Source organism: Manacus candei, unplaced genomic scaffold (assembly GCF_025592945.1).
Source record: "Manacus candei isolate 608988 ecotype Guabito, Panama unplaced genomic scaffold, ASM2559294v1 h1tg000014l, whole genome shotgun sequence".
Taxonomy (NCBI): Eukaryota; Metazoa; Chordata; class Aves; order Passeriformes; family Pipridae; genus Manacus; species Manacus candei.
The window spans coordinates 61,009,426-61,036,317 of NW_026138062.1; the positions used below are offsets into that span (position 1 = coordinate 61,009,426).

The following is a 26,892-nucleotide window of genomic DNA, read 5'->3' on the forward strand; positions in this document are numbered from 1 at the left end:
AGGATAACATTGCTATACTTTAATTCAAACACATTTACACATTGGAACAACAACATACTGAAGGTCTGGAAAATTCAATATTCTATAAGAGTGAGTATAATTAATATTTGCTATTTTTCATAATGAAGTCAATTAAATATAAGAAGCAGGACCTTATCTCTATAGAAAGTTGCAGTAAAAATAAACACCGTTGACTTATTTATTCTACATGTGTTACCAGCGGGTTTTAATTTCATGCACACTGAACTATTGTTGTCGATTGCATTGTACTCAAATGCAATCATTTCCTTTTAGCTTTCTGGCAATGAGTTCTATGTATTACATATGCCAGAGACTATGTCTTGCAAGCTGTGGAATGGATGCCAGATCTCTGTACATTTGACCTTTTTCATGGGTATCTAGTGCTCTGTAGGTGACTAAGAAAGACCCACCACAAGCAAAATATTAGCATTCTTATTCTACATTACACTCCAATGGGACAGCCCCACTAATAATACCACTGAGGCACAAAGACAGACTCAAGGAAGTGATGTACACAGATTAATTACCTCATGCTCGTATGTGAAAAACTATGTACTGTTGCACTACATAACTTTCAACAGATGTTGTGAAATCAAATCCTTGTCAAAATTCAAGGATTCAAAGATTCTTACAACAGTCTCTGTGCATGGTGGAAGACAAAAATAATTTATCTTAGAGCAAATAAATAGAATTTAGGGTTAAGACTCTAAAACTGTTAAACAAGGTCACATTCTGTTTCTTCAATATAAAATTAAGAACAAATAGAAATAGAAACAGGGTTTTCAACTCAGCGTTAACGTAACTGAGAAATTCTCTAGATCCATGGTGCAATTCTAAATTATTCCACCTACTGTAATCAGCACACAGATGCAAGATCTAGATGATAACCATTTCTCATGCAACTCCACTGACACTGGTGGAATGACACAGAGAAGTGAGACTCATATTTAGTTGTTTGTTTTTTTTAATTCTGAGCACATAACATGTCTGTTCACTGCTTCAGGCACACTATCACGATTACCAACCAATACTATCATTGCACACTTTGAGGATGGGGAGGACAAAACGAATAACCTTAGTCAGAAGATGTTCTCCTACACTGCTACCCTCATGAGTGGGGAAAGAGCTGCTCGTTGCCCTGTGCCCTCCCTGCAAAAGGACACAAATTCTCCTGAAAGGGACAACTGTGGAGAGCCACCCTGGTGGTAGCCCTGGTCAGCACTTTTAACACCAGTGTCAGAGTTCAAAGGGAAAGATGATCTTACTAAGCTGGCAAGTCTTAGAATATTTATGGCTCTTGTAAATCAACATCTAATCAGTGACCAGCATGAAGCACTGGCCAAATATGCTCCTGGTGTGGCACTGCCCTCAGTAATGAGGCCCTCGCTTTAGTCACCAATTTACATTTCCAAATAAGACTGAGTGCACCACTCCATGTGTGGCACAGCAGAACGAGCCTAATCATAAGCAACAATAAAAGCAGATGACTGTACCAAGACCTGTGACCAAAAAAAGACACTGTGCACTTCTGATTCATTGCAGGGTGGGGCTGTGAGAGAAGGAGAAATTGGCACAGGGTTTCATAACCGGAGTTTGAAAAGAAAACACACAACATCAGACAGACAGAAAAATCTATAAATCGTTCTCTAAGATAGAAAATTTGACACTACCATAATTTTCCAGGACAAACCATTGCTATGGGAAAAGTTGTACTCCTGTCTGAATGTGGAGGAGGAGAAATCTCAATGAAGATCTTTCTCGTGGTAGAAAAATTTAAGGGACTTGCATGTGCTATAATTAGTTTCGTATCTTAAGAACAGGCAAGAGAAAAATGGCCATGAGAATGAAGGTCACACATCAGTTACCAAGACTTGAGATCTAAACTCAACCAAGTTTCCCATGGCATGCTGTGAGTTTCAGTGCACTCATGCCCAGCTAGAAAATCTCTGAGCATTATATACACGTACAAAAGAACTTTAAGAAAAATGTCACAGCCTCAGTCTCCATGCTGAGACAGTCATTTTAAACAGAGAATACATAAGAAAAATCAGAAGCACTAAATCTGCTGAGAACAGAGATTACTTGAAAAAATTGTTAAAAATAAACATAAAAATCTTCTTACATGATAATTTTGATTTTCATGGAAGTACATTATTTTGTTTCTTGAGCCTGAAATGCACATTGTACAGCCTTTCAGGAAAACACCACACATTTGGATAAGGTGCCTGAAGACCAGGAGTCTGAACACATTGAAAAAGTAACCTTTCTGCTAAGAATATTGGGAAAAAAACCACAGAATATGTAGAAATTCAGAAATTAACTAAAAGTTCAAGAAGGACATATGAACTTTCATTTTTAAAATTTGTGCTTCAGTCCCCTATTGGGGGAGAGGGGGTGGGTGGCTCAGAGTAGCAAATGAGAGTAGTCAGAAGAAAAAACATTAGACCATCTAGTCTCTCCCTTGGCAACAGAGGGTTGTTCTCCAAGCATGCTGTTGTCAATTTTCCTTCTTATTTCAAATGCCAAAATGCACAAAGGTCTCAATCCCTGTAGAAATGTTCTATAAAAGTTGCATTGCCATAAATAAAATTATACTTTTATATCTGTTCAATAATTTATTGTCCTTAACAGCTCAATACAGTACTTCCTTTCTCTATTGAAAGATAACTAGAAACTTGGCTAAGGCTGAAAAAGAACCCATTTTGGTCACAGACAGACCCAGCTGAGATCCACAGCAGCTAAAACTCTAAGATGAGAGTCTGAGTGAGCTGCAGCAAGATCTGCTGCTTCAGGACGATTCTGAAGGGAGAAGTGCCTACTCCCCTTCCGCGGTAGGTCCCAGCTGCACAGCCCTTGGGATAAAAAACCCAACACAATGGCCCCCGTGAGGCATGATTTGAAGGAACTCCAAAGACTGAGCAGCAGAGAATTAACCAGTCCCTTCACACTCCCACAGAAAAGTTTATGCTGTGAAACATGACCAGTAAAAGCTAGATCTTGCACGGACACACTGACAACAGAAGGCTCCAGCACTAAAGACTCTCAAACCATAACTTGATCATCAACATTAGTTTACAAGCAGATAAAAATCCAAACCCAACAGCTGTGACCGAAAGAGGACAGGGGAAGTATTCTGCCATTCATTGCCCCCCCTCCAAAATAGGAAATTAAAAGTGCCAAAGGGCTAATAACACCGAAAATACCCAGACAGCTAACTGATTTATGTCGGCCAGGTCTGGCCTAGCATCAGTTACCTTCTCTCAGACTCCCCCTTTGCCAAGAGCGTTGGAGAAGGGAAACTCACTGAATCCAGAAACATGGTTGTTTTCAAATATGTACATAAGTTTAACGAGACATACCTTGCACAGCTCTGCTCTCATTCTCTGCCCAAGACACTTCGAGCAGCCTCAGCAGAGACAGCATCCAAGTTATGGCATCGCAAAAGAGTGTCACCAAAACTGCTCTTTGCCTTATTTACTTCCTTGCCAATACCTTTCCAGTCACACATTTTGCTTGAAATTACAAGAGCTGATTAAAAACCTGCAGCTTAAAACAGAGTTCTTGACTTTTAAAAGCCATCAAAGTCTTGCCTTTTATATGCTACTGGGAAATTCCTCTGCCTGAGCACTTTGATTCACAGTACCTTCAAGTCACTGGCCATAGACACATATCCCACAAACATTATCAGGGTATAAACCCCTGTTTTTCTTAAACTGTCCTTCCATTTCAGTTACCATCTCACTCACACTTCCTTGCACACCATGCTAGCCTCCCTCCTCACAGCCTGAATAAAACCAGACAATTTTGTGGAAAAGAAAGTAAAACTCAGCACAAATGGAGATCATGCACCCTCCTCTCCCTTCAATTTGATTTGTATGCTAAAAATGTCAGGGTTATCAGGAAATTCTTAGCACTGTAAACCTTAGTCTGACATACAAAATTTATGACTATGAAGATGACTTTTAGGAATGCTCAGATCCTACAATTTGCATTTAAGTCATCAGGAAATTGGGACATAGTTTATTAAATGTTTAGACAATATTTCACATTTCTCATTTCAAAACTTCATCTTACATCCAACTGAGGAACTGAGAAGCAAGACTCACTCACTGAAATCCTAAAATTCTCCCTTTTTTTCAATAGTCTTGCCAGCTAAACTCTGGATGTCCTCGTATTCTGTCAGACAGGAGAATGAGTCAGACTGTCCCTAATTGGCTTTCTAAAAGGGAAATTGAGAAGTTTGAGGACATATTTGGATAAACACACTTACTGGATAAAGTTACTTAACTTTTTATATCTCTAAGTTTGCTTCAAAATCCTTATAGGCTAGATTTAAGAATAGCCAATAAAAACTATAGGTTATAAATAAACTTAATGAAAACCACTGTATTAAAAACTCAGAGGACCTTGTAAACGTGCTTATCAAAAATTCACCACTGTAATACAGCACTACATCCATAAATCCATGTTATAAATTGCTAGTCACCCACCACAACTCTTACTGAAATATCAGTCCTATATAGATCATCTTTGGTTCAGAACCCATTTTTCTCAGGGTCTCTGAGCACAATTTAACAGCCAACACTGCAGCTCTGATTGAAAAAGCAATGAACAAACTCTGACTTTATACAGTTCAACTCTCCTTAACAGACAGTGAAAACTGCTGTTATCGTCTGTGTGTGCTTTAGGTCTCCCTGAGTGCAGTATTTGCCCTAGAAATAAAGGATTATTGAGATACACAGTACTAAACCTACAGTAGGGTATAAATACTGAGCTGATTTACCTTCCTAATCTCTCAGTTTACCAAAGGGTAAGGAAATTTATAATACCATTTTTGAATGCATCATTTCTTGCAATTGCAGATATTCAACAGCATGGAGTTTTATCAAAGGAATGTTCCTTACAGATTCAAGATCCTGATCTCTATGAATTCCCATCTTCTTTAGCTCTGTATTAGCTTCAGATGCAAAGTAAGAAAAGTAAGAAAAGCAGGCATTCCAGTGCAAAGAAAGAAAAGAAGGTATTCAAAACCTTTTAGTTTCATAAAATACATTTTATATGATTATCTGTTAGCCTGTTTTCCATAGATGCTTATAAGAATTATCAAATTTTAAGAACAGTTTGGTCTAAATTTCTTGTCTGTAACCAATCTTAAAGTTAAGCTAATTTCATATAATATCAGGTTTCACTGCCAGCATTTCATTAAAATGTGTAGTTTAATACTTACATATGCAAAGATCTGAGTCTCAAAACAAGTATAGACAAACTTGCCCTTGGGTATTCTGATCACTAAATGCAAAGATAGTTGGTTTTATGGTATCCAGCAGATATCCATTTCTTGGAGAAAACTGAGAAGGAGCTGTTCATGATAAAAACAGCAACATATAAAAGAATTTGCAAAGTGCTTGAAATAAAAAAATTAGCTTTTTAGCCACCTGACAACAAGACTGTCTCCATGGTTACATCTTTAAAATAATTCTAGTACCAAAGCACAGGTTAAGGCAGTACAGTTGTATTTCAGAAAGTAGTTGAAAAAAAGATGCAGAAAGAAAGAGTTCAGTTTTATTAAGACTACAGAAAGACTTCTGGAATAGGATGCACAAACTTTACCTAAAGTAAAACAAAATTAGGCTGCTGGTATTTAAGCTTAAAATTCAGAAGAAGACTGTTTAAACTCAGTAGAAAGTTGGCAGGTGCAAATGCATGCACAGTTCAGGATGATACATCGATTAAGAATGAAATTGTTATAACTCTGTATTCTTGGAAATAAAGCATTTAAGTAGCTAATGAAGTTTGACAGGAAGTAGCAAAGCTCTTTCTATCCAAAGAGCATTTCAAACAAGCAGAATTAAAAAAAAGAAAAAAAGAAACCAAACCAAACCAACAAAAAACCAAAACCACAAAAAAAACCAACTACAAACCAAACAGCCAAAGAACAAGGGTGCAAGGACTCCCATTCAGTTCCAGGTCCAAGAATCCAACATAAAAATTAGTCTGTCCAGTTGTAAATGTAGACATGGATAGAATATGATTTCTAAAGTATGTGAGAAGAAAACATTCAGAGGAATATGATTATACTATTCGATACAGTATTTAAAATAGAATTAGAAAACACATTATGCTGATGTAGGAGCTGCACAGTTGTTACAAAGAAAAAGAAGGAAAGTAGAAAAGTGGAGAAAAATAATATATTTAACTGTGTAAAAGCATATCCAGACTTTCTGTGAGTTGAAGTACATATATAAACAGATAATCAAATAAACGTTAGACTACTGACCATAGATCCAAAATAATGACAAGGGCAGGAATCAGAATCTGGACATTCTTCTCCTCTGAACACTAAGGTATAAACTTAATTTGGTTCATTTGTCACAACCCTAGTTCTTTCTCATTTGTATTCTTCCCTGACGGACAGCAGAGTCCAATATTTTGGAAGTCAAGGCGGTTTTCACTTTAGGTTATGGAGAAAGAGTCTGTGAAGCCATCTGAAACTGATCTGCTAACAGAAAAAGCTTTAAATCAAATTTGCACAACACAAAGCAACAAGCTTATTAGCACTTTACTAGGACTAAATGGTATTTAAGTATTCTAAAAGAACTTGAATGAGAACCCGATGAGCTATGAGCAGATGGGTAATTCCTGCCATAAAGCAGACGGAAGTGGGAGGCAGAGCTACTTTTTAACAAGAAACTATAGTAATGAAGAGAAGTGGTACATATCTGGCAAACACAAAAAACTCCAGTCAGCTGAGAGGAAAGCAGAATCATGTGCCAAAGTCTGCTCTCCTTCCTCACCTGTCCTTAAGTAACACTCTGCTGTTCTGTCCTGCTAATTCTGGTACCTGAACTGAAGCAAGACTGAGTTTAGAGCAGTTCGTTTACTGTCTCCTGGCAGGGATATGTTTTTCATGCACTTTGATGTGCATTAAAAAAACCCCTAAGGGTCTAACTATTTGCTTACAATTGTTTGAAATAAATATTTATCAAGCTCCATTTTTAATTGAGTTTCTTGGGCTATGCACCTACCCATCATCATCATCCCATTTTCTCATCCCTAAACTAATTTCAACTAAAATGCAAGAAAGAAACAAAGACTTCTAAATTATTAAATGCCTATGGAGCTCTTGAAAACAGGTATCTTTTAGTGTCCAGGATATTAAGCAAGAGTCCAATTTGACCCCAGTAAGAGGACATTGCAGAAAAAATTTGTATTCATCCTAACAGGGTGGAAGCCTAGTACCTGGCACATTATTGGACAATAAAAAAATCCAGTCATGAAACAAACTTCCATAACTCATTTTGTTTCACTACTACACAAACAGCTTTTTTCCACAGCAAATAATGCTGGATTTACAAACCCTACAGAAAGAGCTATCCATCCTTACTGCACACAAATTAAGAAGTAACATCAGAAGTTTGATTTGCCATTGCAAAAGCTGAATATTTAGAAAGTTGTAGAATATCACAACCTTCACTTTTTTCTTTTCTTTCTAAAAAGCTAAGAATGAGATCATAGGAACCCATGCATAAGTCTCTTGAAAATATCTGCAATGAAATATTTAGTCAAATTTTAAAGAAATAAGTACTAGCATGTGGGGTCATAGTTTCAAAAGAGCTTAGGCATCCAGCCTTCTTATTCTTAAGAGAACTGCAGCCAGACTTCCCAATGCATTAAGGCATGCAGCAGTTCATAAAAATAATGGGGAGAGGAATAAAGATGCTGAGCTCATGGGAACAGTTAGGCTTTTAAAAATTATTCCTAATAGAGTCAAGCTCTCCTACCTCCAAGAAGAAAGGGAGAGGTTGTTTGTTTTTAAAAGAAAAATACTAAAAATATCTTGAATTACATTTATCTTAAAATATGCTGGAGGGAACATACTGCAAGACCTCTTCAACTGAATCCACGCAAATAAAAAAGCAATTATGCAAAATGTATATGATGAATATTTAAGACACTGAAATATCTTCAAGAATTAGGATACAGGAATACTTGAATCCTAATACGAGATGACACTAAGACCAAGAATGCAGAAAAAAACCACTGTGAACCATTTGAACATCACTTTCTTGTAGCATCCAGAGCTCTACCTCAATTCTTTCAGAAACTTCTCCTCATGTTTGTTCAGCTGTTATAATTACAGCAGGAAAGAAAAAAGCTGATTATTTGCTGTGTAACACTTAGGAAGTTTTTCCTTATTTGACAAAAACTTCTCACTTTCCTCAAGTGTAAAACTGAAGGATGACACAACACTAAATCGTTACTGGTGTCAAGTCTTATTCACTGTCATTGCACTTAGAACAAATACATAAAACAAGAGAGTACATACAACTACGTGCTAGAGGAATTCATAAGTTCTTCATAAAGTATATTCTAAGCAGGCATTCCTATGCAAGTTCCATGCATTCGCTTCTTATTTTTTTAAAAATATATTTATTCTATTTTATCCATCCGTCCTCAGATACGTCAGTCCTTAGTACTGAAATAATTCCATTTAATTTCCTTTTCTGTTCTTATCATCAAGTCTATAAAGAGTACATATTCTTGCAGTCATTACGGCAAAACACGTATTTTTGGTTGCAGCTCAAAAAGAATCCTAACCTTCCTTTTCTTTTCAGGTAATGTTTCTGTTTCTCCACTCTTACATGAGGTATCCAGACAATCTTATAATAGCTATATTACCTCACCTTTTAGTAAGCTTAACATGGAGCAAATTCTGTCTTCCTGGGGCTCATGTTCCCCTCTCTGCTTTCCACTGTAGCTGTAAATTATGTTTGGAAACAAAAGGTAAACTCTGTTCCATGTTTGACATCAGAGGTGTGATTCAGCTTATAGATGAAGATATCTAAAGCAAGGGACTTTGCTCAGATGTCTCCATTTTGGAGGTGGCACCTGAGATCGCAGTGTTGTCCATGGGAATGTACTCATGACAGCCCCACTCAACTGACTGAAGACAGACATCTTCACATCGACTAAAATCCCACTCCAAAAGTGATGACTTGTAGGTAACTCAGCTAAGTCACTACTCCTTTCTGTAACCTCTCCTGGAATAGGCAATTTGAAAGATGGATCTGCACCAGGTTGTTGATTTATAACACACTTGCAGCACAGGTTCTTGTACTTCTCCCTCGTGCAGGTACTGACCACTGACTGACCCAGGTTATGTGTTTCACATCCACTGCTTCTGCCCATTCAGGTTTCTTCCCATTCTACTTCTGGCAACACAATTAGACCTCACATTTCAGTTCGCAAGGAAACACTCTTTTGGAAGAAAATTAATTCAGGAAATGGGAGGGGAAAAAAAGGCAAACAGCAAAATCACAGAAATATCTGAAAATTATGCATTTCATAGAAGTCCACTAACTTCCATGCTTCACTCTGAGTTTGGAACAAATGGAATGTGATAAGCAGGTATGTGATGTGTGGTGGAATTTGTGTCAATCCTCACTGGGATACACTTGTTAGTAAATGATAAAATGGTTAGGAAATTCATGCTAAACCCACATGGTTAAAAAAAAAAAAAGAAATGTGAGAAAGAAAAAAAGTTCTTTGATTACTGCTGTCTTTTCTCATTATTCATGTTGGGATATCCCTATTTATCAGCAAAGAAAAGGGAAAACATATAATGACATTTTCACGGGAAAGGGAAAAAAATACAACCACTATTTGACTCTAAACTGTTTGGCTAAGTTTAAAGTTACAAAATGTGTTTACATTAAGAACCTGAGCTTTGTTTTAATGTTTACTTTATAAAAGTTCTGAGTTGAGAAGCTTGCAGAGTGAACTGCATGATACTGTCAGTGTAAATTACAGGTTTTGTTTGCCACAGCCCTCTGCAATGAGGAGCTGGCCAAGAGCCAAACAAAAGTGCATAATTTAAAACACTCAATCAGTTATATTCTGAGACATTTTGTTTAGTGTTTAATAAGCTCTCCAGGGATGGAGAAATTACTAAAGCACATTGTCTTGACATGAGCTAAAATGGTCCTCTCTCGTGCCACATTTCTGGCAATCTGACATTAATGCATTCGATGAACATAGGTCCATATAAATACATACACACACATATATACACACTCATATTTTTGTACATATGTGTACTGAGATACATTTTATTTCACAGTTTTACACATCTGATGTTCTTAATTGAATTCCATCTTTCAGCTGAAATGTCCATATTCAGTGACATTTCCATACACATTTATATACTCACTCGTCTGCTCTCTCTGTCCAATTTCTTGTTTCATATATTAAGAGAGGACACAATCAAATGCATCACACACAGTGCATCATGAACAGAAAGTGAAGGCAGTTCAGGAGCTGTTCTTTAGTCTGCCTTACATTATGGAGACAGAAAGCCTCTATGAACGTAAAAACATGGTAACTCTAAAATTAAAAGTACATCAAAAAGCTTGTTGCTTTTATTGATGATGAGGTTATGACACTTTTACCAGAAATTTCTAACCCAAAAATTTGGGAAATTCTGCTGAGTCTGTTGATGCAAAACAGAGGCACCGAAATGGTTAACAATTGTTTCTGAGGATTCAGCAACATGCATGAAAAAGAAGGGAAAATTACTATTTTGAAATCAAATGTATCTCCTATCAGAAATCAAAATAAGATATTATTAGAGAACAGATTATTCTCTCCCTGCATACTCTACAGTCTACCTCCTACACTTTTGTTAGGCATCCTATATCAAGAGTCCTGACCTCATGTTAGAATAAGTGTCCTAACATTGTTTACAAGATCTTTTTATTCTCTACTTTCAAGTCACTATGAAATAGTAATGGCTGTTTTTGGTACCCTAAATACAATTAAATCAATAAAAAAATTAAACGAAGATATTTTGGATTCCTGGAAGGGAGCAAACAGAATAGATTTTGTAATACTTATTCCCAGAAGGGAAGGAATGAATCAGAAACGTAAAATTCCTGACCTGGTGACCATAATCTCAAAAAGTGCATTTAGGTTCCAATTACTGTCATCTATTTACATTGTTGAAATATTTATTTCATTAGTGTACAGGTAGGCTATTTTTACACACTTTATTTTCTCCACACTAGTTAGCTAACATCTTAGGAGTTTACATCTTCTAAAAACATACAAACATTCTGCTTAAAAGGAAATGGCATAAAATAGCATCAGAAGACATTCTAGACTTTAAAAACCAAATATTTACATCAGATCTTTATTCTACTCATGTTGCATCCTCCTCTTAGAATATTTACAAACTTGCAATCATAATCTGCAATAAAGCCCCCAAAGCATTAGATTTGTTGTCCCTTTAGTTTATTCAGAGAGCTCTAAAGAATATGCAATTCTTAATCATCTCTAGGCAAAATTTCAACATGGAAAACAATCTACAACAGCATCAGCAATCTGGACAGAATGGGGAAGTAAACAAGCATACTGATCCCTAAGACCCAGGGAAGAAACTCATCCTAGCACATCAAACCAACAATGCTTATATTTCAGCCTGAAAAAACCAATTCAAATGACAGTTGACAAAAGGATTTAAAGAATTCTAAAAGCTCAAATCTACCCATTTAGAAGTCACAGCTGAGAGAACATCCCATCTTCTCAGCATTAGAAAAGGCAACCATGACAGTGACACCCAAATCAAAGTCAATTAGTGACTCTCCTCAAAATAGCTCATACCCACTGCCATGTGACAGCACAGGTAAGACACACAGAAGGCAGGTGAGCATGATTAATCATGCCAATGTTTTTAGAATCAGCTACACTGTTGGTGGTCATCCTTATAATATGTTAGATCTTCAGATATCTTCCCGTGTCCTGTAGAAAGATGCATCAGGTGAACTAAGAACAAGGTTTTGTTAAGGAAGGTAAGGAAAGATGCATGAAGAGATTGCTCTAGTTCAAATTCTGTGTGGCAAATTTAATGGGATTTCAGATCAGCAGCTCTGCAAGCGAAGGAGACAGCTACTTCTGATTAATGCCCTACAACACTAGTGCTGAGAAGTTAAGGCTAGACTAGGATCAAAAAGGGTTTCTCTCAGTGCCTCTACGGCAAACCTGACAAATACAAGTTTAACATAGGACAAAGTAATTTTGTCTGCACCACTGACAAATTTGGAGTTTAGTCTACAAACAAAGCAGTCTGCTGAAAACTGAACATCAGACCGAGACTGTAATTCAGAGAATGGGAAACAAGAGGTCCCTTCCCTGCCCCTCTGCTGAAAAGGCTGCCAGCTTTCCTCAAGAAATAACTACTCGTGCAAGTGTGTTCCATGCCCAGCAAGCAGCCCACACATGTCCATTCGAAATCTGCCCTTCTACAAGATCACTGTCAGTCATGGCACACAAAAGTTGCTTAAAAAGGCTGTACAAACTACTTTGAGTTTCCCACAACATAAAGATGTCACACCTTGAGACTACAGTTACATGGTGGTGGAGTACAGTGACCATACACTCATTCTCTTCTGACACTTGACAGTGGGCAACAGTTTGTATGTTTTAACCAAAGTACTGAGGCAAAAAGCTCTACCTCAAACATTACAAGTCCCCACAGCATTTTATGCGGGTGTGATGGCCAATTCAAGGAAAAAACTCCCATCGGTTGAAGTGTTTATGATACAGAATGTAGTTATTTCCTTGGCCATTGCTCGCTCAGAAACTGAAACACAACCAGAACTCTACAAGCTGATTCATAATTAGGAAGCAGGGCCCCACAACAAGGATACAAGTCCTTGTCCCTTCTGACCTGCATCACTGCAGTCCACACATAATTAATCACAGGATTCTGCACGCATGGAAGTGATTCCACCAGTCAACTTACTAAAACAAAACAAAACAGAAAAAAAACAACCCCCACCCAAACAAATTCTGGGACAATTGAACACATTTACATTTAAGTAAAATAAAATATACAGAAGATACCAAATAGAATATTTGTAATAATTTTCCTGCAACGTCTTTGAAAATGTCTCCTCTTTCCTCTAAAACAAGTAGTACATTAATAAATTTTGCTGTACAGGTTCCCCTCCCCAGCTAAAACGGAAGAAAGAAAACCCCTAACTAACTCCACAGATTTCTACAGTTTCCAGATGCCATTTCCTGGCTTTTTGCTAACATGGGTGACAACCAAAATAACATAAATAGGTTTCCTTTCAAAACATTTGTTTCCATTCCTTTTGCTGGCAGTATTTGCAATGTCACTTACTCTGATAAAGAAACTAGCTCAGATTCCTCAAGTTTTCAGAGTGTTACTTGTTAATGAAGAGTACTATGGAAGCTGTTTTGTTTTGATTTTTTATTTTAAAAAAGCTACAGCTGGCTTTTTATCTATTTTTAGAAGTTTAACACTGCACACTTTCTGAATTTAAGCTTGGTAAAGCTTCACCTCCCCAAAATAATACATTTGTTGGCGTAAGGCAACCAACTTATGAGTATTTCTTTATAATCTCACATAAGACTTACCATCTCAAAATTAAATCACTAGACCATAAAATCCCAGACCCAAAAGAGGTCAGAGAGAAGAGTTAAAATTAAAATATCGTTTAGTTGATTTTCCTTTTCCATGTGAGGACTAAGATCCCCACGGAATAAGCACCATAACACAACCAACCAGTTGCCAAGCTACAGTTCTCCAAGGGCCCCCCCACTCTTGTGAAAAAGAGGCCACACTTTTGAAGGCAAATGTGGTGGGAGACATTCTCCCAGGGTTTTGATTAATTATTTCTCAATAGAAAGAAAACAGACTGCTTTCCTCCTAAGCATTTTTTTGAGATTATTTGGATGGAAGAGTTTTCACCTTCAGGCCAAAGTATGTTCCTAAACACACATTCTGCGTGTCAACAGAAGCTCTACAGGACCAGGTTTGATCTTGACCTTCCCAACAACACTCTCCCTTCAAATTAATTCTGTAACTCAAGGCATAAACTTAACTGAGGAAACAGAAAGAGCTACCCACATTCTCTCCACATCACATAGAGTCTGAGATACTGCATCTTGCTTACAATTGTGCACAGATGTATGCGTGGGTAGAAACTCTTCTTTGACTAAGTCAGCAGGTTACCTCAGCATGTACTTCACCCTGGAAACACTATTTCAGATGATGCCTGTTTCCAGGACAGCTATTCTTTTCAATAAGCAGTAAATCTTAGGTAACATTAGGCCATAAACATGCTTGCTAACTCAACATGGTAAAAAAAGAAAGCACAACATTTAATATTAAAATAAAGGACATTTTCAATTTTTCCTCTTTTTTAAAATGAGAATATGAGCAAAGGTAGGTTTGTTTATCTGCATCCAGATTTACCCCTCTACTCCTTTGCTGAGGCTCTGAACCTCTCATATCACCTTCCACTCCCTCAGAGAGCAGAGACATTATGAAGGCATTGCAAGATGTAGGCTACGTAAAGAAAATCTGAATAAATGGAGCGTAAATTTTTTGTCTTTAAATAAATCAGTCGCTCAGAAGTTAAGTGTACCAATTATGTGGCTAACGTTAGGGCAACAAATTTTTCCTTGCCCTTCTGTTGCCATATGCCTGTCATTTTCTTCCTACAGTTTCCACTCACTGTTTCAAACATATGTTGCCACTTATGTGCCAAGAAAGGAATCTCTGAATTACCCCCTTCAAGTAGGATGAAATGGCAGACTGAATGGAGCCAGAGAGAGCACCATTAGCAGTTGTTCACACTTCTGTTTTCTCTTAACTTCCTCTTCTCCAAAGTTTATTCCTCCTATGCAAGGGGATGTAGAACTATAAAGCCATCTATGACTCATGCTGCAAAATATATAGCTGCAGCCACGTACCAGAGGAGCAATTTTTAAATTTTTTTTTAAAGGCCACCTTAAATAAACTTTCTCTCCCTTCAGTTTCCAGATGGAAGATTCTTTTGTGAATCGCTTACCCAAGCATCAACACTGGTGATCCAACATTCTTTTCTTGTAAACTCACTGCTCAGTTTACCAGTGGTTTGCAGTCTCTCTCCCTGCAACTCCTGCACATACTTGACAGTTCCAGAGCAGTGGAGCTCAAAGAACACCTATGACACTACGTGTGCCCTTGTTTTTGTCTTTTCTGTACATGCCTTGCTTTTCATTTGAGAGTCTTCAGTATTACACACACTTTTTGTCCCAGTGGTTCTTGAAAGATTCAGTATTTTGAGGCCAACACTTCCAAAATGAGTATCTTGTTTCAAGATTTTAATGGGAGCACTGACCATCTGGAACTGGTCTGGAGAAGAACTGGGGGGATTCTATGAAATTACCAAATCAAATTTATGATTCCTAAGGACATATTGGGACAGGCACAATAACAAAAGAAGAAGCCAACAAGTTCTCACACCTCAACAAATATATCTCAAAAACAATGTCAATATTGATGGATTACTCTTACTGGTGCTGAATTTAGTCTGGGAGCAGTGCAAGAGGGAAGAGAGGAACAAAACCTGTGGCCTTGGGTTCAGTCAGTATTTTCACTGAAAAACACCTTCCAGATTTAAAAGTACATCTATCTAAAGGCTGACTAGAAGTCTTAATTTGAAAATTTGGTGCAATTTTACCCTGAAGCCATGTATAAAAACTGCATTAAGACAACACAGGAAATCACATGTAGATCATCATAACATAAAGCTCAGAATTTTTAATGTGAGGTATTTGTTTGTCTGATTTTTTTTTTTAATGTGGTCTCATTTCCCACAGAGTAGGGACTTACCTATTTATTTAATTTATTTTACTTAATATGAGGTTTATGAAATCTGGGTTCATTAAAACTAGACTGAGATCACACAAAATACCACAACAATCAATAAAAGACCAAACTTTGGTGTCACTTTCATGTAGTTTGAGAACTATAAACCCCATATTATACCTTTCACAAAAAAAGGTCTTACTAAAAACCAGATCAGTTCTGAACCGGACCAATTAAAATCACCAGACATATAGCAATAATTTTGCACATATGGCCCTTAACAAATCAATAACTCTAAAAAGTGCTTAAATTAGCTCAGAAAGACAAATTTAATATTCCATAACCAAAAAAATTTCTTTCCAGTGTTTTTAAGCAGATCATTTTCCAACAAATTAAAACCACAGTCTGAGTGAAATTGGTCTACCTCCTTTGAATTCATTAAGAACAGTAATTATGCCACGTGAAAGTTCAGCAAATCAGTCTCTAAACATAACCATAAAACTCTTCTCGTTCTTTCTGTTTGTTTCAATACATTTAAGTGCATTTACAGAAAGAAGATGAACTCCTTTAACCAATTTAAAATCTTATTTTCTTTAGTTACACTCTTCCCAAGCGAATCCTATCCCCAGGCTATTATTTCACTTCACAGTTGTTGATAGGATGGTTAGGAAATGGTTAATTCTGCAAGATTACATCTTCCATATGCAACCACCATTCAGCATCCCACCCTAAGGGTACAATCAACCAATAAAGGCTTTGTTCTGATTATGTAATGCAGATATTTTATATCCCACTTGAGAGCTCTTTTGGATGTACAGACAGCTATAGCATAGTGACTTTGCAATTAAGATGATGTAATACTACTTTGGAAGCAACAAAATATCTGAGCATGCCCACTGTGAACCAGAGAATTCAGGAGCCCAAACACTTTTCAGTCTGAACCACTCAACTGCTCCAGAGCTGTGTCTCCGTTTACGGTTTGCTTGCTCTGTAGCTTTTACAAACTTTCTGACACCAAGAGCAGAATCACAATCACAACTTTCTTCCAAACTAGTAAAACAAGAAAACCATTTAGAACAACCCAACTTCATTTGAATTTAATAGGTTTGCAAAAAATGGAACAAAACCCTCTCCCAACTTGTATCTATGAATACTAAAGCAAAAAATATTTCTTTGAGTAACTTTAAATAACACAGGATCAAAAAGCATCAGCCAAAAGAACACATACAAGATCTGTCCAATTCCAAAGAGAGAAGTTATACATGGAAATCCAACTTGTATCAATACATCCACAGCTTAAGAGTTATGAAAGTGTTTAACTTAGGATTGACATTCAACTATTGCACACAAACACATTCCCTTTACATTCATTGTTCATCGAAGTAGAAACAGTAGTGAAGTAGAAACAGTAGCACTCTATGAAGTCATAAAACATACAAACACTTTTAAAGGGACCGTCACCTGATGGGGTTTTACATACAGCAGCTTTCATATTTCAGATCAGTGAAGAAGTGTTTTTTAAAAGAGAAAAAAAGTCCACCAAATATAAAATATTCAAATACCCACCAAAACAAAACAATAAGATTCTATTATCAGCTCAGTAAAATCACTCTCAATTAAGAAATTACTAAGAAGAGAGAGACAGAACAATATCAGGGTCAGAAGAATGAAGACAGACAAAAAAAAAAACAAAACCAAACCTAGAGCTCTACTAGAAAACAAAGTGAACATTTTTCTTCCTTGTGAAAGAGGTGACCACTTGCACTACGCTCAGTGCCATGACATTGACAGTAATAAGTCGGCCCTATCTGAAATAAGAGATTTCTAAGATAAGTCCACGTAGAAAAGCAAGACAGCCAGCTTCCTTTCTGAACTCAGATTAATGTCAAAGTGAAAAGCATGCATTTGGTACTCTATGTGGATTACTTCCTGATTCTGGACCTCTTCCCTTTCCCACTGACCTCCCTAAGGGGAACAACAGTGCAATCAATAAGCCTCCTTACATTCCAGTAGAAAGCTAAAAATGCCTCTAACCAGTCCTTCCCACTCACTCCACTGGACATTGGCATCTTCACATGGTCCTTCCTCCACTTCCAATAATTCACTAACAAATTTTCTTCTTTCAACATGACAAAGACAAACTGGAACATAACCTGACAAATGTAATCCTCCTTTTCTGGTGAAGAAGTTAAAGAAAAAAAACCCTAAAAAACAACTCTACAAGGTGATTTGGTTTCTCTGCTATACTGCAGTTATGAAAAGAAATGAATCATTATACTTGCAAAAGAATCCACAAACACGATTTCTCACCTTCTTTTTGTATTACTTACATTAATACTATTCCCTGAAGCCTGCAGGAATTCACTACCAAAAATGGGCAACTTTCCTGCTTTTGAGAAGTACCTAAGACAGAGAAGATGCTTCCAAGAAAGCATTTTCCACAATACTGAAGCAAAAGTAATGAGACAAAGTTTGGTTAAATGACCCGAACTCTGTGACATCAACACAAGTGGAACCCATACCAGTGCAGCATTTGAAGCTCAGGTATCACAAACAGCCCCTCAGTCACTTCTTCTAAAAAGTGGAAGAAATCAAAATCCATTAGAACCATCATCCCTAAAAGTTCAGAAGTATCCACAACTCCTTTGTGTACAATTGCATGTGCAAACTTTTCAGAGTAATTCCTGGAAGGTCTGGAGGCACTTCCGAACTCACTCCCACTCAGATCCTGCCCTCCACAAGCAAAGCCACCAACAAGGGTTTCCACAAGCCTCTGAGGTATGAGTGTTTCTGCTGCAGGGATACCTCTGCCTACCAGAACTGCTCCAAGAACTGTAACCACCCACCACACTGACCACTGAGCAAAATACACTTCACATCTCTTGGGCATGACTTGCTTTGATTTAGAAACACGCAGATAGCTACAAGTTAAGGCTCCACTTACGTTCCCAAGCCCCGAGGTCAAAGGCATTTTATAGCTCTCAAAGTGTTTATTCTTGTCAAGCCCTGTATAACCTTATGTCACTCTGGACACATCTTAGGTGTCTAGCAAAATAACTCCTGTTTTGGTAGTGTTGGATTCGTGTACGCTCGCTCCTCTTTACTCAGCAGCAAAGTCAAGGACTGTTTGTTTTATGTGAGAATAGCCTCTGCCCATCTACTATGGAAATCTGAAATAAAAACAAATAAACCCAGAAAAACAGAATAAAACAGAAATGCAAAGAATTAACAAACTTCATGTGTCCCAAAACACAGATATCTTAGAGCAGGAAAAGTCAACTTGAATCAAACTAAGAGGTCATGCACAACTGGATTTCATTTAACCCACACAACACACATTAGGAATTCAGAAAATACTTGTTCTTTTGCAACTTTCTAGTTCTAGGCCTCTATTTATTATACAAGGAATGGAAACATTTCATTATGTATCGTTTTAAAAGTTAAAGTAAATAATAAGTGGTGCCATTTTCCACAGAAAGGCTGCGAGTCCTTGCTACTGGCTAGAGTTTTGCACAAATATTTACCTATACATGCAGTTATGTATTTATTGGGAAGGAGATGGGGGGGAGGTGTGTGAACAACCCACAGGTCAACAAATTTACAATGCTTAAATCTTTGTTCTGCAGAGTCACCTAAGAGTACTAAGGTCTATGGCATTTTGTTATATCCATTTAAGAAATCAGCTTAACTTTCTTCTGAAAAATACGGTCTGCTTATCAGATAAATTATTAGCAATTATCAAACCTACAATAAGATTTTTGTAGCAAAAGATGCCACTTCAGATTTCATTTATATGAAATCGTATCACTACAAGAAAGAACCCAATATATCACTGTATTTAATCAACTCTACACAGTTCATCATGATCACACCCTTTATAAACACAATTTGTATGGACTGTAGCTATCTTTCATCTAATTAATATTAGTCTTCCTATTATGAGTTCCTGAGTTCATTGACCAGGGGAAATGGAAGCCAGAATTTATGCTCTGTCAGAATGCTTTCAACTAAGTTATCAACGGGAAATTATGTTAAAAGGAATAAAAACTTCATCCTTATGATTAAAAATACGTAATTGAACAAAACAGATTACAAACAAAGTACTCAACAACTAAAAAACCCCACTAAAAAAAAGTAGTGGGAAAGGCTGCAGGGAAGACTGTTTAAAGAGCATAGGATTTCAGGGACTAAAAAGGAAATTTTGTCTTTCCTTCAGTGCTGGAAGATAATTTCTTTAAACCACTTTCTTTGTTCTTGAGTTCAATTTTCAAGCATGAAGCAAGCTGTAGGTTATTCAAGCATTGAGTTCATCTCTTAAAAGACTTTCTTAGTAATAGTCCATCCTGTTGACATAACACGCAGAGACATGAGATCAATAAAAGTGTTCCCAGATATGTCACATCTACGGCATTGCTGAGTTGAAGGTAATGGTTCTTAAGGCTGACATGTCTCATGCAAGCTGCCATAAAAAGGCCAAATTAATACCCTTTTGTATTTGTTCCCCTTCCTCACTCAGGGGTTTTGTGAAATTTTTGTTGCAGACTCTGGAGCTGTGGAGTGTCTGAGTCTGTTAAATACATTTCCCCAAGCCCAAGAGACTCCCTGAACAGTACCTGCTGTGGGCAAGACTAACACAAAGAGCTACACGTGACTACACACTAGGAGATCAAGAAATTCTGTAAATACTTTTCCAGACCAGAGAATTGAACCACACTACTAAGTCACATTTCTAAACTATGAATCTATTGGATAGCTCAGCAATTCTGAATCCCAAAGGGATCAAAGTTGTACAAGTTACATTACATCCCTAAGAATCCACAATCTAAAACAGCCTGTATAGGATACATTTGCCTCTGCGTTATTTCAATATATATTCCTTGACCAGGTATCGAAATCACCAATAACTTGAGGGACTGTGCTTTCAACAGGGACTAGTGTATAGCTACTGAAGTTACAGAGAATAAGAAAAGGCTTTTTAAATGCAGGAATCCTAAGGCAGGGGGGATTTATCAAAGCAGAAAGTATGTCTGTTATTACATAGGTTTTGTAACCTAAATGCAGCATCTAGAAACCCAAAGAAGGGTCTCTGGGCCCAAGAACATACTTGTGTTTTACTCTACTATTGCAGGCGGCCCAACAAAAAATGTTTTCTCCCTTTGCAAAGTTTGCCTTCCTTAGAATCCATTCTCTTACAACATTACTCCCTTTCAGTCAAGCTTTTTAACAGCTACATTTTCACTGGGTTAATCTGTAGGATGCAAGAGAAGCCTGCTCAACAGAATTATAACAATGAAATGTAGGACTCAAGATTTATTTGAATTCTGGATTCTCTCTACTTAACCACTAAAAAGAAAAAAAAAACTATGACAACTTTGTACTCCTCTTTGTATAATACCAATGGTGTTAACAAGCCTTCTTAAGAGTTCCTATGCTGTATTCAAGAACACAGTCACCTCAGTGGGTGCCTGACAAGCCTGTGCTCTCAAAGCAGGCAACAGCCTCATGAGGTTCCTGTAAAACTTGCAACCTGCAAGAAATGCACTGAATGCCAAATCCCTTTTACCTGCGTGCTGGGCTTTGCACTCCAAGCCACTGGTGGCACAGCGTTGCTCAGCAACAAGGGAAGAAACAGCCATGAAGGTAAAAGCATAAGGGAAGAGATGGTGAATAATGCAGAGGAACTGAATGAACCTGCAATAACTTGATCTACTTTTTCATATCATCAAACCATTGAAAGGAGCATCCTCCACTGGCACCATGTTCAGTTCATGTCAATGCAAAAAGCTGAGTCAACTTGACTCAAACATGAGGTTTTATGCAAACAAGAAATGAACTGCTCAGAAAGGGGTTTGATCACTGAATAAAACGACTGAATTCACAGCTTAGGTTAACACATAAAAAAGATCTGAGACAGGGTTTCATGTGGAATCAGACTTGAAGCTCAAAATTTTTCAGCCACACGGTTGCCCTGAAGTTCTACAGAAAGAATCTTGCTTTGAATGAATTTCAAAGGAGACAGATGAAGAAAAGTAGGCAACTAATTACATAGTGTCACACATTTTTTTCTGAGGTCTAATAAATAAAGACAATAAATAAATAAATAAATAAATAAAATATGTCCTACTTCCAAGCATGTCCACAGACATGGAACTTAGAATCTTCCAAGGTAACTTATCGCAACAGGCTTCACAGGATTACAACTTATTTGTGCTATTGCATTAATACCGACATGACTGTCATGCCTTCAGAAACATCCCAACTAGACAGGCACACTTGTGGGTGGGAGAGGTGGGGGTTATAAAAAAAAACTCACTGCAGAACCCATCACAAACAAAAGAAACATTCAGTCCCAAACTCCTCCTTAAAATACACTATTATACAGAGTTTTCGTAAACTAAAGAACAGTATCTCATTTCATTACGGAGAAAAGATTAATTGGCTATATATGGTTTATAGAGATTCAGGGAAGGCATAAAAATTAAATTCTTTTAATCTCTGGTAAGCTCTGCCATGCAAAATATGTCCTTTTCATAAAAACTTATCATGGTCCCTTATGCAAAAGGAAACCACCTCACAAGCAGATACGAAGCACTTGCAAGTTCTCCTTAGAAGTCATTAGTAAAGAGATGCAGTCATCAGTTTCCCAACGCAGTGACCAACATAAAGGGATCTAATTATCCCTAATATTTGGCTAGGAATTCTATTTGTATCTGCCAAAAAAATGGAATAATGGAATCTGCAAACAATAGGAGAGTCTGGGAAAATATTTCTTCCTGCTGCCAAAAAAAATTAAAAACACACCGTAATGAAGATATGAATCTCTTTCCGTCCGTGGTCCATAGTAAAAGACACATGAATCTCAAGAATGTTATCTTTAGAACTTTCCCCTGCTTCTGCCCCTTGCCTTCCACATGCATTTATGAGTTGTCAATGCATTTCAGACTGTCACTAACCCATAATAGCCTCCATATTTCCTTATGATAATATTCAAACATTAATCTATACATCAGGATATAAAACACTAAAACACTTTACTGATGAAATCTAAGAGATCAAACACAATGCTAGGAGAAATAATAAATTGGATAGAAAAATTCTGAAGGATGCTATTAATCCAAGAAATAATTAGAGTGAGCTTTCTTCCACTGAGTTATGTCAAAACTCCCACAGATTTCAGAGACAAGGCTGAGCACACAGTGGAAAAATATCCTTGGAGTCAAATGAGTTATTAAAACATTAAATATCAGATCCCATTTATACAAGGCATTAAAATTCAACTTGTCAATCCTGCATGTTTCAGTTCATCAGGTATCACATGCAAAACTTAAGCACACCACCTCTAAAAAAGCAAAGTTTTAAGTAATGTAAAATTCTAATAAAATCTTTGACAGCATGGGTACTTCTGTAGATTTCTATTTTAGGAATACAAAAGCAGCCTAAAGATTTAGAGCCCAGGGAGAATTTCAAAAACCCAAGCTTCAACAATATCTACATGAGGTAAATGGGACCAAGAGCCTGATTTAGCCAAGCATTTCAATATATCATTAAAATCAGAGTTCTGCTGAAGTCCTTTCCTTTTTCAACAAAACACACAGGGCTATGTTTTAAGTGCTTTGTTGAACTGAGGCCCAAGTTCTAATTTCCTTTATTTATCTTAGATACAAAATGGCCAAAGGAAGGGGTCAAATGCTGTAACAGATAGGTTATGGGTTTAAGGACACTGGAACTGTTGCTGTGAATTGCCATGGGAAGAAAAAGGAAAGAGAAGTAGTTTAACGATGGAAGTAATGGGAGGAATTCAGATAGTTTAAGATGAAGTCTAAACAATTGCCTCAAAGTCTTTTAGCTTATTTATCCCCTCTTTTCCTTGCCTCGTACAGTCTTCCATCTTTCCAGCTTCTATTTTTTTCAAGTAAAATCCTGAGAGAACATGGGCACAAATAACAACACAAAATGATAAGCAGAGAGACTAGACAGAAGTCACTGAAAGCAGGCTGCAGAGAGCAGCCCTTCATTGTCAGGGGATGAACCAAATGATCTAACACGATTTTCATTTGGTCTCTGATTTCTACAAATTCAGTTTCTTTTGCTGTCACAATACATGCAAATACACCAAGTACGTGCAAAACTATGTCTAGTAACTAAGGAAACAGAATTCATTTTCAGGGAGCAATGGAGAATGAGGCAGGAATAGCTGCCTGCTCAAAGGCTTTTTTTTTCTCTTTGGTACAGTTCACCAGTGCCAGGATTCCACCTACAGATACTGGAAGACACTGTGAAAAAGCAGTAAACGAAGGAAGGCTTCTCTGCAACTCTATTTATTACCTTGAATATAAATAAGCTTTTCGTGTTATAGTAATTCAGAATTTGGAATTTTTAATCATATATTCCTTAACAGGACTTGGAATAATACTGTACTCTATCCTTTAAGCTGTGACAGTATAAGAGAAGGAAGTCGGGTCATTACACACTCAGCTGATTCTCTTTGATAAAGCTGGTTTGCAGAAGGTCACAGATGTGCACTTTTGTATTGCAGAGGAGAATTAATTAAGAAACTAGAAGTTCATACTTGGGCCATCCCCAGATGTAAACACAGACTTATAAACAGGAGGACTTGCATTCCCTACTCCCTGCTCCCAGACTGCCAATAAACTTATCACCAGCACTATCTGAGCTGCGTTCCTTGCAACTCCAGAACAGAACTGGACTGCAAGGATGGATTTTTGACCACCAGCTTTTGAGAAGTCCTCTTCTTCAAAGCTGCTTATGGCCTAAAACAACTGTTTCATGTGGGAGGACAAAAATGTAGGCAATTTTCATACAGACTACAGAAATAGGGGGTGTGTAGGTGAAGGGGAAGATGCAGAAAAACAAAACGATTGCAAAGGGAAGGAAAGAAAAAAAAAACAAGTAAAATACAGAATCAGTAGTTTTCACTCTAAGCATTCGTACGCTTGCATACACAAACATATATGTAAAAAAAGAATGCATCCACATCTAACTCCTAGCTCCCTTCCACACAGTAACTTACCTGACACCCTCTGCAAATTAGAACTGAACACAGCACTATCTCCACAGCCTGCCCTGAGACAGGACCTGGCACCTGCAGTTGTCCTGTCTCTAAACAGAGCCCCAACAGGAAGGGTGAGTTTGTAGCTGAAGATATTCCCCAAACCAAGGTCACCTGGATGACCTTTTATGTAATTCAAATGATACACAGATAGTTTTGAGAAAAAAATGGACAAAATGTTAGTTTCCAAAAACATTAGCCAAGTGACTGAATAGGCCAATTTGGGCTAAAGGTTATTCTGGTTTTGTTTGGATTTGATTATTAAATCTTCCTGGAATAGCAAATAAAATGTTATCCCGGTCTGTCCACTGCTATCTTCAAATAAGACATTTCTCTATCTCCAAAACAATTTTGGAAGGGTTAGTATACAGTACTGCACTGTTAAATAGGCTTGGAAGTTTTTGATCAAGCACCCAAATCCCAACTTCCACAGAAATTTCCAAAGAGGGATCACCCATACACATAAGCAGCACAGTGCTGAGGAAGTCTTTACCTAGGAGCAGTGGGAAGGGTTGCCTGGAATTTTCCAGCCAAAGAATAATTTTCAGCCTACACTCGGGGTAAATATGTGCAAAGTAGCTAAAAGATGTCTGTCTTATTAACGAAATGCAAGCATTTTAATCACCATTTGTCCTCATACCCACAGACAACACCCCCAAATAAGTAAATTGCCTTAAGTTAGCATTATGTTCTAGTAGGACATAAGTCAAAAAAGAAGGCAGTAGGACAGCTTAAGCTATACTGAAGTTTATCTGAAGACTGAAATTCAAGTGGTGCAAATAAATGAATTGTGGATGCATCTACTTTAACATTCTGCACTCTAGTAGTGTAGAATGCCTTTCCATGGTCTAATTTACCCACCAACACAAAAGGAGTTTATTCCATTGACTCCCATTTACCCTTAGTGGAATTTCAACAACAAATTTTGTGCCCATTTCAAGTATTTCTTCCTTGTGTTCTCAATGTTTATTCAGGGGGTACACTAAAGGACAGGGAATACAAGAGATACATTTTAAGCTCTTCAATCTAAATCTTATTTTTTGGCTTCCTGCCTCTTTCCTAAATATTAAAACAAATGACTCATTTCTTTAAGACCTCCTTACTAAAAATAGTTGCTTGGACTGCTTAATTGTGTTAGCTGAAACACAAACATACGAAAAAGGAAAGGGTTTTGTAGAAAAAACATTGAAGAGAAAAAAAAAATCAGATTTCATCTGGCCTTCCCATCATCACTTAGAGAATTGTTTTGTAGTTACATCATCAGGAAATAAAATACTATCCTCCAAGGACCCCGACTCTTTACAGAAGGAAAAAAAAAAGGAAGGCTCGAAGTTCATATCCCCCTCAGAGGAGTTCAGCTAAAGTCACATTTTTTGTCATATTAAAAAAAAAAAAAAAAAGGAAAGAAAAACAGAAAAACTCCCTTAGAACAACTAATTAAAGAAGATGACCTGGAATTGAATTTTTCCTTTCTCAAATTTTAGGCTGCGAGTCTGAGTGGAAAACACTGCACCTAATCAGCTAACAACTGCTAACGACTTTATTATCAGTAATAGAAAGGAACTGCCCTAACCCAAACCTTCCGCACATTCTTCTTGGCCATGAACTGGTAGACAAATGAAATTTTTCACACAGTCCTGAGCGTCAGCTGGAGCCAGAACACATTAACAAGCTTTCCAAGCCCTGGCTATCACTGAAGTACACGAGTCAGACACGACGAGTCTGCACAACACGGAGCGCCTTATATGGCAAGGCAATGACGTAATGCTCCATAGGCTTGGGGCATGCAAAGAGCCTATCTCTCATTGTTTAGTGGGACTGCTGGAATGCTCACATCCCTGATGCTACAGCTCAGCGCCCCGCACCATGGAGCAATAGCTGACCCAGGAGTTCTATAGTCCAGGAGCGCAAGGTAAGGGAGAGGGTGGGAAGCAAGCTTCTTCTGGCAAGCACTGGCGCTTCTTGCTTTTTCCTATTGAGATACTTTCTAAAACAGTCGCTTCCTAAAAAAAAGGGGTGAGGACTGAGAAACAATGAAATACCCCAGAACAGCACCAGGAGGTCTAGAAGATGTCTGGTTGCTCAGATATAGGGTGACTACTGCAAACATTACAAACTGTATTTTAAACAATTCCTACAG

General features: G+C 37.5%; 2 protein-coding genes across 8 annotated transcripts in view; one reads left to right on the forward strand and one right to left on the reverse strand.

Moving 5' to 3' along the window:
- The window catches only part of CMSS1 (cms1 ribosomal small subunit homolog), a 223,668-nt gene that overhangs the window by 159,208 nt on the left and 37,568 nt on the right, over positions 1-26,892 (reverse strand). Inside the window, exon 1 of one of the 6 annotated variants that reach the window (XM_051781050.1) lies at positions 3,381-3,459. The exons of the other annotated variants lie outside the window; for them this stretch is intronic. Within the exon in view, the coding sequence (XP_051637010.1) occupies positions 3,381-3,444 (64 nt within the window). The 5' untranslated portion in view covers positions 3,445-3,459. Of the gene's footprint in view, positions 1-3,380; positions 3,460-26,892 lie in introns of those variants that run through there. 6 annotated transcript variants of the gene reach the window in all.
- Positions 1-26,892, forward strand: part of FILIP1L (filamin A interacting protein 1 like) — a 144,287-nt gene that overhangs the window by 82,064 nt on the left and 35,331 nt on the right. Inside the window, exon 2 of one of the 2 annotated variants that reach the window (XM_051780937.1) lies at positions 26,237-26,664. The exons of the other annotated variant lie outside the window; for it this stretch is intronic. The gene's annotated coding sequence lies outside the window, so the exon portion shown is untranslated. The remainder of the gene's footprint in view (positions 1-26,236; positions 26,665-26,892) is intronic. 2 annotated transcript variants of the gene reach the window in all.